The sequence below is a fragment of the Aethalodelphis obliquidens genome, unplaced genomic scaffold, assembly GCF_003676395.1.
Source record: "Aethalodelphis obliquidens isolate GAN/ISIS:26980383/991018 unplaced genomic scaffold, ASM367639v1 scaffold74, whole genome shotgun sequence".
Classification (NCBI taxonomy): domain Eukaryota; kingdom Metazoa; phylum Chordata; class Mammalia; order Artiodactyla; family Delphinidae; genus Aethalodelphis; species Aethalodelphis obliquidens.
The window spans coordinates 8,260,353-8,278,252 of record NW_020838018.1 but is presented as its reverse complement, the minus strand read 5'-3'; the positions used below and the strand labels follow the sequence as shown (position 1 = coordinate 8,278,252).

The window sequence follows — 17,900 nt, the reverse complement described above, 5'->3', positions numbered from 1 at the left end:
CACACACACACACACACACACACACACACACACACACACACACACACGGCACACTCCCCTCCAGGCCATTCTCCCCTCTCCATGCAGTTATGCCACAATCTTCAGGGCAGCTGGGATCCCTCGCAGTTGAGGGCCAACATGTTGCCTTCCCCTCTGCCTTCTGCTGCCCTGACTGTGGCAGCCCCAGGCCCGGAGCTGGGCCAGGCCTTCACCGCCCGGAGGGCTGTTTCTCCTTCACCCCACCTTCTACCAGAGGAGAATCATCTCCCTTTGAGTGATGCTTCAAGGAGTGGGAGGGGCGGCACAGCCAACCCCTCGCTGCCCAGCTGAGGGCTGAGCACCTACCGTGAGTTCCTGAGACACGTGGTAGCCCAGCAGAGTCATCCTTCAGGCTGAGGCCAGGGATGCTCGATGCCTCCCAGCCTCCATGGGGAAATCCCAGCTTCAGGAAGCATGTTTCCTGCCAGCTCAGCGCTGAGCTAGGCCCTGTGCGAGGAAGGGCAAAGCCAAGAGCCTAGGGCAGCTCCTGCCAGATTGGAGATGGCTGGAAGCTGTGGTGACCTCCCTTACGGCCTGGAAGGGAAGGGCAAGCGCACCCCAGGGCAAACCAGAAACCCAGGAGTCAGGCTCCTGGCTCATCCTTTGCACCCTCCCCTTACTGCTAGGAGCTCTTAGACCAGCGACTTAGCCTCCCTGTCGTTGCTTTCTTCATCTACACAACAAGCATGACAACAGTACCTACTTCAGAATGGTGAGGACTGGAGTTTAAAGCACTTTGGAATTATCTATTGGTGTCACTTTGGGAAAGTCATTTTCTCATCTCTAATAGAAGCCTGTATCAGACGCTCTCTCAGGTCGCTTCTAACTCGAATCTGTCATCATTTCTGAAGTTATTCCCCAAAATGAAGAAAAAGTAAAAAGGGCACAGCACTGGACAAATAACGGCCGCGTGTTTGGGCGGTGCCCCCTCCCCACCCCAGCACGTCTGGGTCAAAGGGGGTGGGTGTACACAGCTGGGCAGAGACCAAAGGCTGCCCCCAACCTCCTCTGCTGACAAATGAGATGGACTAATAACTCCGTCTTCCGAAGAAGTTCACCCCCAAGCTCGGGCTAGTTGTGTGGCTGCAGAGAGCTCTGATGCTGAAACCCTCTGGCCCCGGGGAGGAGAGCTGGCTGACACAGAGAGGCGGATTTTAGCTTGAACCCCCGTCCACTCTTCGAAAGGCATTCAACAACTCACTGGCCTGCCCATTTCCCATGGGCCTCCACTCCCCCTTTGTTCTCCATTCCTTAGAGCACTGCTAGCCCAGCATGGTTTGTTACAGGTGAAGATGTGACCATATTAAGATTCTAACACACCCTTTTCCAACCTGTCACTTACCTGCTGAAAATTTTTCAGCGTCCCTAGAGCCGCAAGGAGAAATTCAAACCATATCTTACAACATTTAAGGCTCCCATCTTCCTTTCCAATCTTATCTCAGTGTCGCTTTCAGCCGCTGCCCTAAACTGATCATGCCACTTGCACTCAGCCCCTCACTCTGCATTTCTCTCCTCCATCTGTCTGTGTCCTTTCTTCCTCTCACACCCACGGCCCCTGCTCTGAACTCTCAGGGCGCTCCTGTCTGTTCCGCACGAGTTCTTTACACTCAGTACCATGTAACATTATTTCATTCATGCCATCTCAGTCGCTGCCACTTGACTATTATCTTTAGGAAAGCCAGAAAAGTGCTCTATCTCTGTACTCCCACTGTGCCAGGACCTGAGAATTTACAGAGGAGTGAATCCCCTTTTGTGAGCATTCTCCCCGCCAAGGGCTACACCTGACACTAGGTGGCGCCAAGGAGCCCATCCCACTTGGGACCAGACAGTTCTGGCCTGACAACTCCTGAGCCGCAGACAGCCTTGATCTTTCCTATGAAAATAAAGACAGCCATCCAGGCAAAAGGTGAGACAATTATAGCAAGGTGTAAGTTACATCAAGGTGCCTGGGGAGGCAATACTACACAGTCTCTGCCAAGATTCCCTCCCAAAAGAGCCAGATAGCACAAAGCACCCTCTGAAGCCCAGCTTTGATCTTTTCCCTCAGGCTGAGTGGGCGATAGGGTAGGTCTAGAGCACCCAGCAGCACCCATGCACCTTTCTGAAGGGTCCTCTGGAATTAGGACTGGGAGTGATGGGTGAATCAAGCCAAAAGTCGGGCAGAGGACCACCATCGCCCTGCCTAGCGGCAGCTTTCAAATCAACCACCAGCGAAGCCAGCTGGGGCTCCCGGGGAAGGGGCAGGCAGACCAACCCTGGCTTGGAGGGTGTTGGTCCTCAGGGTAGGGGCGCTGCAGGGTTGTCCCTCCCAGGGAAAGCTAACTCACAGCCCTGTCCAAGGTTACTCCTGGGATAAGCTTTCTCAAACGGGTGCAGACAGCATCGGGCAGGCGCAGGAGGTCCTTTAGATGTTGCCCCCTCTCTGGCCCACCGAGCTCCCTGGGTGCGTCAGCAGGGCAAGCAGCCTCCAAACCAAGTAAAGCAAGGGGCACAGAGCGCCAGCGCAGAAACTGTCTCACGGAGACGGGCCTGGGCAGGAGTCTCAGGGCCTGCTTCCTGTTTGCTGCCGGCCCTCTAGCATCCCTTCCCCTCTCGGGCTCCCAGTGAGAAACTCATTCCTCTACCAGGGATCATCCCAATAAAACACACATCTTTAAAAGAGGGTCCAGGAAGAGCACGACCCTCCACTAACAGGAGTGGGTGTCTTCAGTCGGGAGTGTCACGTGGTGAAGCATCTGGTAGGGTGGAGGTTTGAGGGAGGCGGAAATAAGAGGGGAGAAAAATTGTATGTAGGAAGACTCTCCACCCAGTGGTAGGGAGAAGCTCATCCCCAGGGGCTGGGGCAGGGAAGGAGAGAAAAGAGGGGCACCTACTTTATTTTGTCCACGTACAGTATATATTTATAGAGCTCGTATGTTGAAAACTTTACACAGTGAATACCTGTAGCCTCTGGCCCAGCCCTCTCCTTCCAGATACTTCTCTCCACATCCCAGCCTGCTTAACCCCTGGTACACAAAGGTGTCCAAGGCAGCACCCACTTCGCACTTTGACGCAGAGCCTGTCCAGCAGGGGGACGCGAGAGTATCCAGCAGAGGCCTGGGAAGGTGAGGCTGCCCTCACCCGCAGCACAGGCAGGTCCTAGCCTCTGGCCTCACTCAGCGAGGAGGAAGGGGCCTCACCAGTCCCCATCGCCTTTCCAGGCCAACTTGATATTGGCGCGGCCTGGGTGCGGAGGTGCCCACAGAGTGGAGGGCGGTCTGAGAGCGCAGCCGGGCGCTCAGGCCTGGGAGTTGATGGTGCGCGGTGCGGAGTAGCGCTGGCGGGCGTGCTTCTCGCAGTACAGCTCGTCCCCCACCCAGAAGTGCCCTCGCATCTTCAGGTTCAGCCCACAGTCAGCGCAGGTGTAGCAGCCCGGATGGCGGTACCGCCCCTCCTGGATACGCACGGCCTGGTTCCTGCGGGGGGGGGGGGGGGGGGGGGGGGGGGGGGGGGGGGGCGGGCACAGGGAGGAGAGAGCCATTAGCCTAGGGGGGAGGAGAGAGGGGAGAACACCAGGCACGAAGCCACCATTCCCATTCTCAGGGAACCTAGTTTCCAGCCCAGAGTCAGGACCCGGTAAGGTCCCAAAATCTCAGTCACTTGACTCCCCAGGCCTGCCCTCAGGAATCTCCGTTCAACAGACCCCCAGCCCACATTCCCGAACCCCAATTTTTAAAAAGTCATTCCTCCCCCACACAAAGGCAGACAAGCACCGTCCTGAATCTTGTGGCTTGTTAATAGAGCAGTGATTCTCAAAATGCGGTCCCAGTGCCAGGACCCACAGCATCACATCACCTGGGGATGAATCGGAAATGCAAACTCTGGGGCTAGGGACCTCCCGAAGAGGAAACTCTGGGGGTGTGGGCCCGAAACCCCTCAGAGGTCCAGCTGCTGATCTTTGAGAAACACCGTATAGGACCCCTTCCTCGGGCCTGCACAGCAGGGCTGGGCAGTGTCGCGTTCTGCAGATGACACACGGAGGCCCACGGAGGCTAGGGATTTGCCTAAAATGAGTCATCTGACCCTCACCACTGTGCACGGAAGAAATGTATCTGGGGGGGGGGGGGGGGCAGGGTCCAATTTTCCGGAGAATGTGGCTGCATTATAATGAGAAAAATGGGCCTACCTCTGGAAAACGCATCCCATTCCAAAGAGGGGGAGGAGGAAGTAACAGCAAGAGTTTCCAAGAGGAGGCCCCTCATCCAGAGGCAGATCTGCAGAGGCTTTGAGATGGTTGGAGAGAAATCGAAAGCAGTAGCATTTCTTCCTCCTCCAGGGAGGCGGGGAAAGAAACCGAGGAAGAGGAGAGACAGCAGGGAAAAGCCAGTGCAGGCATCCTAAGAAGACTGGAGTGACCCCTGAGCCCATCACAGATCCACTGTAGCAATGCTCCCCGCAGGGTCCCTGGCTACTGGAGCCATGCAGGCCCCTCCTCAGAGCGTCCTGGCCCCTGGCCCCCGCCCTGCAGGGTGTGCCCTGCCCCCCAGGCCGCCAGCACTCACGCGATGCTGGCGCTGCACTTCTCACACGTGTGGAGCTTGGGTGGGGTGGCCAGGGCCCTGGAAGTGGGCCGGGAGGACTGGGGGTTCAGCGAGCTGGGCAGGAAGGCGGGTGTGCCACCTGTGGGGGGTGGGGGATGAGGGTGGGGAGGACAGACAGACACATCAGAGCTCGCCCACGGCAGTGCCATCAGGCTGTATTTTTGATGCCCACTCCACCTCCTCCAACACAGCTCCAAAGAGCCCCTTGTCAAAGGTGCACTTGCACGCGGACCCCTAAAGTAAGCCCGGGCACGAGAGGGGGTCACGGGGGAAGGAAGCGATCACCCCAGATCCTTGGCGGAGGTTGGTCAAGGGCAGGGAGCACGTTCAAGGCTGAGTTAGCCCAAGCTCAGGCAGCCTGAGCAGTGTCTGCTTGGTGTCTGACACGGCAGGCCAAGCAGGCATTTCCTCTCTCCTGACCCAGGGATGATGATATCAAGAGATGAAAATAATAGATAATAACAGCATCACAGCACCTCTGTACGGTTTCCAAAGGGCTTTCACGTGCATCATTGTGCCTGAGCCTTGGAACGACGCTAAGATGAAGCACGGATGTTATCAGGTATGGCCGTCACCTGCAGCCGAGGACCCCGTGACTCCAGGGGCGAAGTCACCATCTGTCTGTGCCGCCCTCCCCCCACCCTTCCGCCTCTCTCCGTGCCCCCTCCCAGGGCCTGCCGAGGCCTCAGGGTAGTGATGGACAAGCTCTGCTCCGAACCTTCTCACCTTGTCTCCGAAACATCAGAGTTGGAAGCAGCCCCGAGGTACCAGTGATTGTGCCAGTCAAATACTTCTGACTGTCCCATCCTTTCTCTCCCTGATACCTCTGCCCAGGCCAGGCCCTCCTCATCTCTCCCCTGGACCATGGCAGTGCCCCCCTCACCCCCTACTCCCCATGCACCCCCATGAACTCCTGCGGCACGGTCCACTTCCTGGGCAGCTGGGCAGCCAGTCTTCCCAATAAACAGAGTTCCTGGCGGGCAGACGTGGGTCCTGACCGCCTTCGATCTCCACACAGCACATGACTGGTCCATCAGACAACTCGGCAAACGTCTCGAAGGAGCGACTGGACGGCTGGCAGAAGCCTGTATCTCTGTTGCTCACTTCGGCACCTCACACACCGCCTGGCGTTATTTAACGGGTCCTCCTGGGTTGGGACGCTCCTCAGGCCTGGCATGCGAGGCCTCACAGCCAGGACTTAACCTTCGTGGCCACCGTCCATGCAGCCAGGCCCCAGTGTCCTGTCAGTCCCACCCCAGAGCCCTGCGGCTCCAGCCTCCGCATTCCACACTGCTCCTGGCCACCATCTTAAGGCCGTTTGTCCTGATCTTTCTTCAAGGGCCCAGTCGATTCTTCTTCCTCCATGAAGCCGTCCTTGGAGACCCAGGCCACACCGCCCACATTTATCGTTCCCCTGGCACTTGCCCTGATCCCAGCCAGCACCTCTGGGTTGCACCCCAGTAACTCCTAGCAGACCGTAAGCTCCTGTAGTGCAGAGGCTGTGGCTTCTACAAGTCAGAGCCCACTCCCATGATGAGCACTTAACAAATACTCATTTAATAACATGTCCAGTCGGGGGTCCAGCGTGTCCTGGGGGAACATCCTTCTCCTACCTGAGCCCCCCGGGGGCTCACCTCTCTCCTCAGCCTCCAGGGCTTCCTGCAAGAGCCGAAAAGAGCTGGACTGCCGGGGGGCCACCCGTGCCTCGCGATTTTCCTGCAGCATTTTGAAGACTTCTGAGTCCTCTCTCAGGAGGTGGCTTTCCCCTTCCGAGGCCACGCTGCAGGGATGGGAAGGAGGCAGCCAGGAGTGAGGGCCCCGTTCCCAGGGGTTGGGATGAGCATGAGGACAGAGAAAGAGTGTCCCGGGGACGTAAAAGGGATTCTGGGGGCCAGAGGAAAGTGGACGGGGGTTAGGGAGGGGGGGGACCCCCCCATCCCTCTCTGGGAAGCCTGTCTCCTGCCCCTCCCAGGCCCTCCAAGATCCCACCCCACCCTCCAGAACTCACTGGTACCTGAGCCTGGGGCTGGAGGAACGGGGACCTGGGGAAGGCGGTGGCGGCAGAACCAGCACAGCCGAGTCGCCAGCACGGCCCAGGCCGGCCTGCGGGAAGGAGAGGCACCAGGGGAGGAGTCAGCGGCCCGGCCTGGGGCCAGCACACCCATCTGGGCAGCCGAACCCAGCTGTTCCCCAGGCCCACCACCAGGGGGCGCCCGGCCCTCGCTGACCAGCAGCCCCACCCAAGCAGCTCGCAGAACCGGGGGTCAGCAGCCGCCTGCAACTGCTCCTGCTGGGTCCCCGAGGGGAGGGAGGCCAGCGCCCAGCTCTAGAAGGGTGAGCCTGCTGCCCTAAGGGGACTGGGCAAGGGGCAGGATGAAGATGAGCGTGCGGGGCCACCATGGCTGTTCCTCTGCCATCTCACACAATGTGTTTGCAAAGATGTTGCACGCTGGGGCCTGGCAGGCAGAACAAGCAGAGAGAAAGTAAGCTGACCCTTTTGCAATGAGGAACAGGAAACATAAAGGGCCAAGACCCCTCTTGGAGTCAGGGCTCAGGCCGCACAAAAGTCCTGTCTCCTACACCCTCTGGTCCTTCCTCTGAAATGGCCAGGGTCTGGGCTTACCAGCCTCTCCCGGCTGCCCTGGAAGGTCTGGTCCTGCCCCACAGAGCCTTGGGGAGCCAGGTCCCCACAGCAGAGCCCCTGCTCGATGTGTGCTGTCCCTCTCGGGCTCCTACACCTGCTCTCTACCTGGAAATCTTGCCTTCAGTCTCCCTGTTTTCCGGCCTGCACTCTGCACCCTCCCCTACTCTGCTCCCTCTCCGTGGCCAGCCCCAATGGAAAGGACAGCCTCAGAGACGACCAGGCCGGCCAAGGTGCACCGGCTGAGGGCATGGTCTCCTGGAAAGGAAAATGCCCTCGATTTTAAAGTTCAAAGTTGGGGATGAATTATGGGGTCAAGTGGAAAAGCTGCATGACTTCTTAACCTGAAAACAGAAACTTCACAGAGCTAAAAAACAGCCCTAGGGACTTCCCTGGCAGTCCAGTGGTTGGGACTCCGTGCTTCCACTGCAGAGGGCAAGGGTTCGATCCCTGGTTGGGGAAGTAAGATCCCACATGCCATAAATAAATAAAAAATGTGGGGTTTTTTTGGTTTGGGGTTTGTTTTTTTTTTTTGCAGTACGCAGGCCTCTCACTGTTGTGGCCTCTCCGGTTGTGGAGCACAGGCTCCGGACGCGCAGGCTCAGCGGCCATGGCTCACGGGCCTAGCCACTCCGCGGCATATGGGATCTTCCCGGACCGGGGCACGAACCCGTGTCCCCTGCATCGGCAGGTGGACTCTCAACCACTGTGCCACCAGGGAAGCCCTAAAAAATGTTTTTAAAAAAATTTTTTTTTAATTAAAAACAAAAAGCCCTTAGACCCTCACCCCACTGGCCCTCTTGCACTAGCCTGCATTCTTCTTCTGTTCTTGGGCTTCTACAGGTAAGGGGATTAAGGGTCAGAAAGCAAAGTGGCCAATCCATGCCACCTGGGGAGTGGGAGCCAGGGCTGGGAGTCCACGCCTAGGCTCCTGGGTGCCCAGCTGCTTCCATGCGGTCAACTCAGGAAGGACAACTGGCACCAGGTACTCAAGAACGATGTCCCATCTCGCTGTCCTAGACAGGCCAGCGTGTGCCCTGCACAGGGGCACCGGCCAGCAGGGAGGGAGGGCTGAAATCCGCCCTGACTCCCTTCTCAGGCCATGTCCTCATGCCGGCCAGAGGGACAGGGGTTGTTTTCACTTTACATCTGCTCACCCAAGTGTGTGCCTCTCCAGAAGGGGCAACTTCCGGTTTCTGTAAGGTCTGTCGATGTTCTTCGCCCTGGGCCCAGCGCAGCCTCAGCCCGCTCAGGAGCCAGCAGCAAGGCCATGGCCACAAGAGCCTGGGGCAGGGGCACCTCATCTGTAGTCACCTCTGCCGCCTTTCTCCTGCCAGAGTACCTCACCCCGGTGGAGGGGCGCCCAACGCCCTTTCCTCTCCCCACCTCCCTCCCAGTCACCTGTAGGCGACACCTGCCTTCACAGAAGCGACCTTTCATCTCTAGATCCAGAAAAGCTGCTCACCTGTCCATCAAGAGCTGTCTCCAGCCAACCCCTCTCAAAATGTGTTGGGGGGATGTTAATAAGCGATTGGCAGGGGGATCCCCGGAGAAATTCTGCAGTTAAGTAAGTTCAGGAAATTAAAAAATTAAACATCTTTCTTCCTCACAGGCAGGACTTTTCAGAGCCTTTAAGGTGCTCAAGTGAACGGTGACTCCCAAGAGGGAGCTGTGGGACCCGGTGACTCCCACCCCGTCTGACCACAGCCTCATTTGTAGAGCAGAATGCAAGCTTCACAGGGTTAGGAATTTCTCTGTTTTTCCACCTATGCATCCCCAAAGCCTAGAAGGGGGCCTGACACAAAGCAGCTGCTCCACAAATAGTTGCTGAAAGAATGACCAGGGGCCTCAGGGTGAAAGAAGGGAATTCAGAGCGTCGGGTCTGACTCTGAGGCCCAGAGAGTGGAAGGGTGCCTTGTCCAAAGTGACACAGTAGAGGTGGGACCAACCCAGGTCTCCCTGCCACCCAGCTCAGGGCTCCTCTTCACACCACATGGGTGGCCCTCAAATCTGTGCGTGCATCAGATCCCTGAGGGCTCCTTAGAACAGGGATGGGTGCCCTCACCCCCGCCCCTCACCCCTGCGTCCGATCCAGTAAGTCTAGGCTGGGGCCTGAGAACTTGCATTTCTAACAATTTCCAAGGTGCTGCTGCTGGTTTAAGAGCCACTCCCTGTCCCACCCGCCTCTCCCCTTTGCCCCGGTTTCGAGGAAGGAGGATAGGGTGGACCAAACTCATTCCCAGCTGATCTCAGCCCGGAGCTCTCTGGAGAAGGCCCCCAGGCCCCAGCACGCCAGGTCTTGCTTGTACCGTGGAGTTCCCATCTCCCCAGCTCATCGTTCTCTAATCCGAAACCTACCCCATCCTGCCTCTGACATCCAGCAAAATTCCTGACAAAGCTTTCTCAGGCCACCCCAGCCCACACTCAGCTATCCCCTCCCCGAATGCCTCCTGCTTTTATAATTAAGATCATACTGCTCAGTGCTTAATTTTCCCAAAATTGTTTTGCATGTTTATCTTATTTCTGCCACTGCATTTTTAATTCTTTAAAGACGGGATCTCATTGAATACATACATCTCTATGCCCACGTCTCCTGGAGGGTCACTGGGCAGGCCAACAGAGGGTCACCAGGGTGCCACTACTATGCAGCCCCCAGAGGACCCTGTTCTTTCCTTCTCCAGAGCCCCCAGTTTCTAGCACCCTCCCCCAGTCATCTCCAAAGGCTCTGCTTTCTGGAATGCAGAATCTACCCGAGGTAGGATTCCAGCAGCTGGGCCTCATCCTCTTCACCCCAAAGGCTGGACATGCCCCCACTAACTCTGCCCCCAGCAGCTGTGGCCCTGACTCTTGGCCGCCTCACTCCTCACCTCCCCACCCCCGCCCTTAGAGAGGAGACATACCACCAAGGCGGTGTTGGGCTGTCACTAGCGGACAGTGGGACCTGGCAGGGTGTCCAGGGGAAAAGGGCAGGGGAGGGGGGCAGACAGAGAGTAAGCCAAGTGCAACTGGAGTCGGAACCACAGGCCGGCTGGTGGTTCTCTGGTGGTTCTCGGGGGCTGAGTCAGAGGAGGAAGAGGGGGAATGGGTGATGGGAGCTGGGGGCGGGCATGGGGCTTGGAATGGGGAGGAATGTGTTCAAGAGATACAGCCAAAGGGAATCATCCCAACAACAGCAGCTAAACTATTTCGGTCCCGGCCCAAGAGAAACACTTGAGAAGGGAGGAAGCCAGCAGGAAGGGGGGAGGCAGCGGCGGGTCTGAATGTAAGAGGTAGAAGGACACCTGGGCCTGGACGGGTAGGGCCGGTGCAGTGAGTGTGACCCTCACCAGAGCTCTGGCCTCCCGGCTCCAGAGAGGAGCGTGCCTATTACTAGGAGACCGTGGTGCTGGCCGCCTAGGTGGGACCAGCTGCATGCAGCCCCACGGGCACCACTAGCAACCAGCCAGGACAGGAGGCTCTCTCCTCCCCTCAGGTATCCTCACCTGTCGGCTTCCGGGGCGGCCCCTGTAGGACAAGTGGTCAGCAGTAGTGGGTTCCGGGGAGTACGCCAGGCTCTGGAAACTGAAATGGGGAAATGGACAGTGTGTGCTGGGGGCCCCGCCACCAGGCTGCCCCGGGAGACAGAGGTGACCCCAGGGCCCACTAAACCCAGCTACAGAGACTTTGAGAGGCCGGCTTGGACCTGGTGGCCAGGGGGCCCACCCGCTGCACTCACCTGTGGCTGGGCACCACCTCTCCCGCGGGGGCCTGGGGGCTGGCGGGGGGGCAGGGTGGAGAAGGGGCTGCCTGGCGGGGGGCTGAGGGAGGCCTGGCTGGAGCAGGAAGACCGCAGGGAGGACTGGCTGTCGGTGTGTGTCCTCCTGGAGCCCTGCGGAGAGAGGGGCCTGGAAGGGCAGGGCCGGGAAGAGCAGGGAAGGGGGCCCCCCATGACTTCAGGGTGTGGGGCTCCCAGCAGGAGGCGCCGTCCTACCTGGAAGCGAGTGGCCAGCACTTCAGGGGAGCTCTCCCCGTTGGTCTGCCCGGGAGAGGCAACCTGAGGCCTGAAGAGAGGACAGAGGGAGACAGAGTGTCCCCGGGTTCTCAAGATTAGGAACATGTCCAAAACATTTGGACATTGGGTAGCCAACTTTTAACTTCGTCAAATTCACAACAAACAACTGTCCTCAACGACCACCATCATTTCTTAAAAGAAAAGGCAATTTAGCACCAAAAAGTAGAAAGGACATCATTTCAGCAAAAAGTTCAATAAATTCAAAATTTTTTTAAGAGCTCCTCACATCATTACCCCTCCCCCTGCCTCGTCTTTACTTTTCCTTTTCTAGTCTTTTTTTTGGGGGGTGGGGGGAGCATTTCATCCAGACTTTGTCGCTGGTCAGCATCAGTTTGTAGATTGCTTTGGACTGCTGATTGTGCATAAATAATCCTTTATCTTTCACCCCTGGAGAAACTGAAGCCCAGAGAGGGAAAGTGAGTTGCCCAAATTCCTAAAGGCCAACAATGGCTGGGCCAGCTGCCCCCTCTGCCCTGGGGCCTGTCCCCCATCAGCTCCGCCTTTGAGAGGATCCCTCCCCGTGATTTCCAAAGCCTTCCCCCCTCACCCCACCCCCTGTAAACCAGAGGGTAGAGCCAGCCCCCCTTCCTGCCACGAAGGCAGCTGAAGGACCTAGAGAACAAGGCGGCCCAGCTCCCCTGCTAATCACCAAGGCTCCCCCTCCTCAACTCCCCAGGGACCCCCCACCTCCTCCAAAGCCCTGCCCAGTGGAACCTGGCTGAAGCCTCAAACAGGAGGTGACTGGAGGACTGGGAGCTGCTGAGGGTGCGGGATGAGCCCACCATGTCCCACTACACCGTTCCTGGATGTCTGCCTGCCTCCAGAGAGGTCAGCAGGAACCTCAGTCACCACACGCCACACCAGCCACAGCCTCCGCCTCCCTCCCTGGGGAGAATTTAGGGCCAGAGCAGGAGAGCTCGGGCCCTGGCTCCGCCCAGAGCACTGCTTCCTGCCTGGGGCTTTGAGTGCTGGAGAGGTCTCCTGGGGGTGGGTTACCGGGGGAGGTTAGGAAGGGTTTGGGCAAAAGAAAGAAGAGACAGGGAGCCTTGGCCTGCCCAGCGTGGAACTGGAGGCCTGGGGGTACTCGGCCAGGCCCACCTCTCTGATGGAGCTGGGTCCCTCTTGGAGGGCCCCGAGAGGAAGTGATGGTGTCAGCAGCTCCCTGCCCCTCCCCCGCCCCACTTTGCAGCTTCTTGTAGATTTTGGTCCCCTTCCCAGATGCCATGAGCTATTCTCTACCCTCCTCCTCTGGGTCCCACTCCTGTAAACACTCATGAGCCAGACTGGTACAAAACAGTCACTGAAGGGGCCGGGCCGTGAGAGCGTCCCAGGAGACGGGAGCCAGGTTCTGCAGTGACGTAGGGCGGCAGGGGCGAGGAGAGGGCAGGAGCAGAGGTACCTGACTCAGGTTCAAGGCCCGCCCAGAGGGCTCTCCCGGCTGGGGAATCTCCCAGCATTCCTGCCCCATGACTCACTGGGATGCCCCACCCCCAGGGAGCCACCTGTTCCCACCCACACCCCCAGGCTGAAGTCCCAGGAACCTGGGAATCTGCCTTCACCAGCAGGGCCCAGAGAGGCAACTTGGGGAGCAACGGAGTGGTTCTATGGGGAGTGAGCCCCCAAACTCCTCACCACCCCAGGATCTGAGCAAAGGTTCTCCCCCCCTCCTTGGAGGCAGGGGCCCTGCAGACCCAGCCTAAGGCACACTTTTCCCCTCTTCAACCCACTGCATGCCCACGCCCTGTACCCTGCACACCTGGGAACCAGTCAAACCCGGGTGTCCAGGTGGCTGATGCCAGCCTGCTCTGCCTGTGAGTGCACGCCCAGCTGGGCACAGGGACACCCCTCAGTCCACCCTGCTGCAGCCCCAGAGCTTGGGACCTTCTCACGGATGAGCCGTGAGGGCCCAGGAAGGCCAGGTTGGAGCTGAGAGCAAGGGGTGAGGGCGGCCACTGTGCAGCGGGCTGGCAGAAGGCAGAAGAGTGCTGGCAGGCCCAGCAGAGGTGGAGGACCTACCGGTCCAGCTGCAGCCTCAGCGGCGAGGGGCTCTGGCGGATCTTGCTCTGGGCCTCGGCATGCAGCATGCTCTTAGCACTCTCACCATTGATGGCCACAATAATGTCACCGGGCCGGAGGTCAGCGGCTTCGGCCTTGCCCTCCTCAGTTACCTGTAGGGGGTGAGGAGCAGGTAGTCTGAGGTGACACTCAGGCAGGTAGGGATGGAGAGGAAGGGATTTCCTTGTCCTGCCCAAGAAACACAGAGGCTGGTTTCAACCAGGCTGGCCTGCATCTCCCTTTAACATCTCTCTCCCTGCCTGCCGGTGTCCACCCAGCCCACCAGCCAATCCCCTCCAAAAGCTGGAGTGATAGCCCCTGCCACCCACCTCAGCGCTGGCCTTCTAACGGGGCTCCCCAAAGAACGTGTAATGGCAGAACTTCAGGAACTGTGCTTGGAAATACTTCTGGATAGAGAGTCCTGCCCGTGCAAATCAAATCATGCCTGCACGCAGGCCCTCTGCGTGAACACTCCCTGGCCTGGGCCTGGGTCAGGGGAAAACTGTCCAGAGCTCGGGGCTCCTGTTCTAATCACCTAAAATGGCTGCCAGCACGTACGGGGTTAGTGGCCAAGGAGAAAAGAGAAGGCCTTGCATTGGGCCCAGCTCCCTTTCACTCTCTAGAAGCCTGTTTCTGAAGTGGCCACCGCATCCCCATGGCAACGGGGCCCCAGCCCTGCCCACGCCAACGATCCCAGAAGCAGGCCTCTGGCTTCAAAACAGAAAAAGAAAGGTGTCTGTGAGGACCAAGTGGCAGGGCAGACTCTGACTTTGGGGGTACCTCCCCGTCTCCTGGAACTAGCCCTTACCCTGGTCACCACGATAGGCGTGTGGAAATCCCTGCCGCCCGAGATGCGGAAGCCCCAGGGTGCAGGTCCCACCAAGTCCACCGTCAGCGCCATACCTGAGGGAGAGAGGTTGGAGAGATGGAGCCTGTCCCTCGCCCTGCAAGGGACTCTGTGAGGTGGCAGAAGGGGGTGACAGGTCCCCGGAGGAGCCAGTCAGGGGCTGGCGGTGGGTGGAGGTGGGTAAAGGAAGTGACTAACCTCTCCCGCGTGCCCCAGTTCCACTTCCCCCCACCCTGGGAAGTCAGGACTCCTGAGTTCCCCCTTTGCCCCGTCTTCGGCAGAGCGGCAGGGTGCTACACAGGGGCTTGCTGAGAACAGGCAGGCGGGCGGGCGGGGCTGGCAGGTGGTAGATGTCAGCATTTCCTCCCTCTCCCCTCCGCCACCATCAGGGTGAAGTCCCCCTAGTGCTTGTTTCCGGTCCCCGAAACCGACAGCACAAGAGACTTCCTCCCCGCTCTGGGGGAGGGCAGCGCTCTGGGAACAGAGGTGACAGCACAGAAAGGGGTGGTACCACCACATACTCTCAAGTACTTGGCTGGGGACGGGGCAGCTTGCCCACGTGAGGCCAGGGTCTTCAGAGGGGCCTCCTGGCTGCCTGCCACGCCCCTGGCCGTGTGGTCCAGGTAGGCAAGACTGGGCTTCCCACCTCCGCCAGCAGCCTGCTGCCCTCCGAGCAGCTCCGGCAAGAAGGACGGGCTTAGCTGCCAAGCAGGGCACACCCGCCACCGGGCGCTGGCCAACAGGGCGAGCTGACTGATGCTGCCCGCTAGCTGGGGCCCCAGGCCTCCCACCCACTGCCCCTCCACTGGGCAAGGGAGTGTCCCTGTAGACCAGACCCATGTAGGATTTCCTGACCCTCTAGCTCTGGAGTCAGGAGCCAACCCAGGCAGGAAGCTGCAGTGCCAGGCTGGGCCACCGCCCTACCCAGCGCCCACCCTGAGGCCGTCCCTGGGGAGGCCCACAGACTACAAGCGCTGCCCGAGTCTATCAGGCACACTGGGGCCACTTCCCGCGTTTAGGAGCCTGGGGAGAGGGCGCCCAGGCGAGCGGGGCTGTCTGCCCTCTTCCCGGCCCTCCGGCTTCCCCTTTTGCCCAGGCCCAGCCTCTGTCCCTCCCGCAGGCCCCAGGTCGGCGCTGGCGGCTAGCAGATGCCTTGGATTCCCAGACCTTTGAGCCGGCCAGTGGACTCCGCTCCGGGGGCCGCGGGGAGGTGCCCAGACCGTCGGCCCGGCTTGCCCACTTCTGGCTCCTTCTGAGCTCCAAGACCAAAGTACCCGCGCACGCCGGGGGCTGGAGGAGGAGCACCCGGGACGGGAAAGCCCAGCTAGCGGGGGGCGCCGACCGCAGGCGAGGCTGCGGGGAGCGGCCGTGCGCGGAGGAGAGGTCCGGGCGCCGAGCCGGCCGCAGGCGCGCAGAGCTGCGAAGGCGCCGGGGCCGGGGAGGTCGCCGGCCGTGCGGACCGCACGCAGGTGGGCGCGCTCACCCGGCTCCCGCTCACCTGTCGGGCTGGGCGGCCGGGCCGGGGAACGAAGGGAAGGAAGGAGGAAGGCGAGGAGACGCCGCCGTTCCCGCCGCAGCCGTCTGCCCGACTCTGGGGAGAGCCCGCCCGGGACTCCGGGACCTGCCTCCGCCCATGTGATCCCAGGGCCGCCCCTGCCGCCGCCCCTGGCCAGGGAGGCCGCCTCCTCCGCGCAGCTCAGCCCCGGCGCTGCCACCTGGCCCGCGCCCGCTAGGGGCCCGGGGCTACTCTCCCGAGAGCCCCCTAGAGGCTGCGGCCGTCCTCCCCGGGGTGTCCCCATCCTCTCGAGGTCAGGGGAGGTGACCTGGTGACGGGCCCGGAGTCCCACTTCGCAGACAGCTGAGCCTGCTGACCCCCGAAGCTCGCCCAGGCCGCCTTCGCCCCCCCTCCTTCAAAGGGGCCCTGAGCTCCCCCAACCCCAGTCCAGGGCCGGGGAGGGGGAGGGGGAGGGCAGGCTGGGGCTGTCTGCGGTCGGCCCGCCCGGCTCCTCCGCCCACTCCAGGATCCGAGGCTGGCGCAGATGCAGCCCCGACACCCATAAATCCCAACCCAGAGGCCGCCCCTCCGCCTTCCTGCCTGGCCAGCGCGCTCGCGGGGCGGTGGTCGCGGACTGCTGCGGCGCTTTGGATGCGCAGAGCTTCCCTGCTTGAGATGCGCCGTAAGCCTGCTCCACTCAGGGCGACATGCCAGGCCCAGGAAGAGATGAAGAGAGACTCCGGCTGGAAGTGACCGGGCCCCCTCCTGGGCTACACACGTCCCTTGCGGGCTGATGCCTGTTCCGTTCCTGGCTGCCCTCCCCTCACCCTTTCGGCTGCCCTGCCTGCGGCCGGCCGCTACCAACAACCACCAATGGCCCTGATCCCCTTTGCCCCCAGCCCTCTGCCAACCACCTGGATCCCCGGCTCTAGGGGCGAGGAGAGGACAGCCAAGGAGAGGCCCCAGGTGTCAACTCAGAACCATGTGGCAAACGGTTCCCCCAGAGCCAAACCTGGCAACCCTCACCCTGGGGACCGCAGGGCCCACCAGAGCCGGCTTCTCCCATCTCCCTCTGGTCTCCACTTCACTCTCTGTCAGGCTGGCCTGTTTCCAGGGGAGGCCACCTGGAGGCACGGCTGTAACTTGCCTGCCTCAGGTGTGAGTCATTCCCTGAGTTCTGTCTGCAAGGTGTGCCCTCACCATCCCTCTCGCCGCCTACCTATGCCCTGGACCAGCCTGCCTCCAAGACAGCTACGTCCCCTGTCCCTGGCCTCCCACACCCTCTGTCCTCGGTGTGTGTAAGCCACTCTCCCACTAAGAAGTTCCAGGCCTCCTGGTGTGGCCTCTTCGCCTGATGCACCCGTTCTGCCTCCCCAACTAGACTGGAAGTGTCTGAGGGAGCAGGAAGCTGCAGGTAGGGCAGGCACCACTGCCCGGGGGGCCGGGGCTGCCTCAAATGCCGGGTCTGCCTCTTCCCAGCTGTGTGACCTCGGACAGTTTCCTCAGCCCCTCTGGGTCTCAGTTTCCCCTGTGTAAACTGGGGATGGTGCACAGCTTACCCTCCCGTTGTCCACGCTGCCCTCCTTTTAAAGCTGCCCGTTCCTCAGAGGGCAGGGTGGGTTTTGTTTGGTGTGTTGCTCCATTCCTGGAGTGTTCCATAGTATTTTGTTGAAGGGATATTGTTTGAATGATCAAATGGATTCATTTCCCTTTCCTCGCCGCCCATCCCCATCCTGCCAGTTTGTAACAGGGACTCAGTTTTGCACCTCTTTCTGCTCAGACTTTGCCTTGGAGAGTCTCTAGAAAGATCTGCAGGCTCATCGGCAGGATTTCTGCTCTGTGGGTTGCACAGTCACCAAACTCACAGCGAAGACAAAGTCAGCCGACCCCAGGGCATGTCCCTGTGGCACAGAAGGGCATACGGTTCTGCCCTTAGCAACTCTGTGGCCAAGTGACTCACCTCACTGGGATGAGCGTCCCCAGCGACCTAAGGTCCCTTCTGGCTCTGATCCCCCCTCCGCCCCTCCCACCTCATGCCAAGTCAAAGCAGAGAAGGGGTCATGTACAGGCAGGGCATAGGGTTGATCTGCTGCAGAGGCTCCAGGGCCCCGCCAAAGAGAGGGTGTGGAATTGGTTTCTGCCCTAAGGAAAGGAAGTCTCAACCCTGAGGTCCTTTTTGAGGGCATCAGGCA

The 17,900-nt window shown here is 60.1% G+C and overlaps 2 protein-coding genes across 12 annotated transcripts in view; both read right to left on the bottom strand.

Annotated features, from left to right (window-relative positions):
- CUNH8orf58 (chromosome unknown C8orf58 homolog) overlaps positions 1 to 2,790 on the bottom strand; it is an 8,723-nt gene extending 5,933 nt beyond the window's left edge. For all 11 annotated transcript variants that reach the window (XM_027092077.1, XM_027092078.1, XM_027092081.1 and 8 more), the window contains exon 1: positions 1 to 2,790. This exon is cut by the window's left edge and continues 1,788 nt beyond it. The gene's annotated coding sequence lies outside the window, so the exon portion shown is untranslated.
- A 189-nt stretch (positions 2,791 to 2,979) lies between these two features.
- PDLIM2 (PDZ and LIM domain 2) lies at positions 2,980 to 16,889 on the bottom strand. The gene is given in 12 exon segments (XM_027092076.1): positions 2,980 to 3,494; positions 4,581 to 4,698; positions 6,254 to 6,399; positions 6,628 to 6,722; positions 10,743 to 10,821; positions 10,976 to 11,031; positions 11,033 to 11,128; positions 11,231 to 11,300; positions 13,328 to 13,479; positions 14,175 to 14,269; positions 15,381 to 15,406; positions 15,408 to 16,889. Coding segments are annotated over 12 exon segments (1,716 nt in total). The 5' UTR covers positions 16,013 to 16,889; the 3' UTR covers positions 2,980 to 3,316.
- Between the last annotated feature and the right edge of the window lie 1,011 nt (positions 16,890 to 17,900).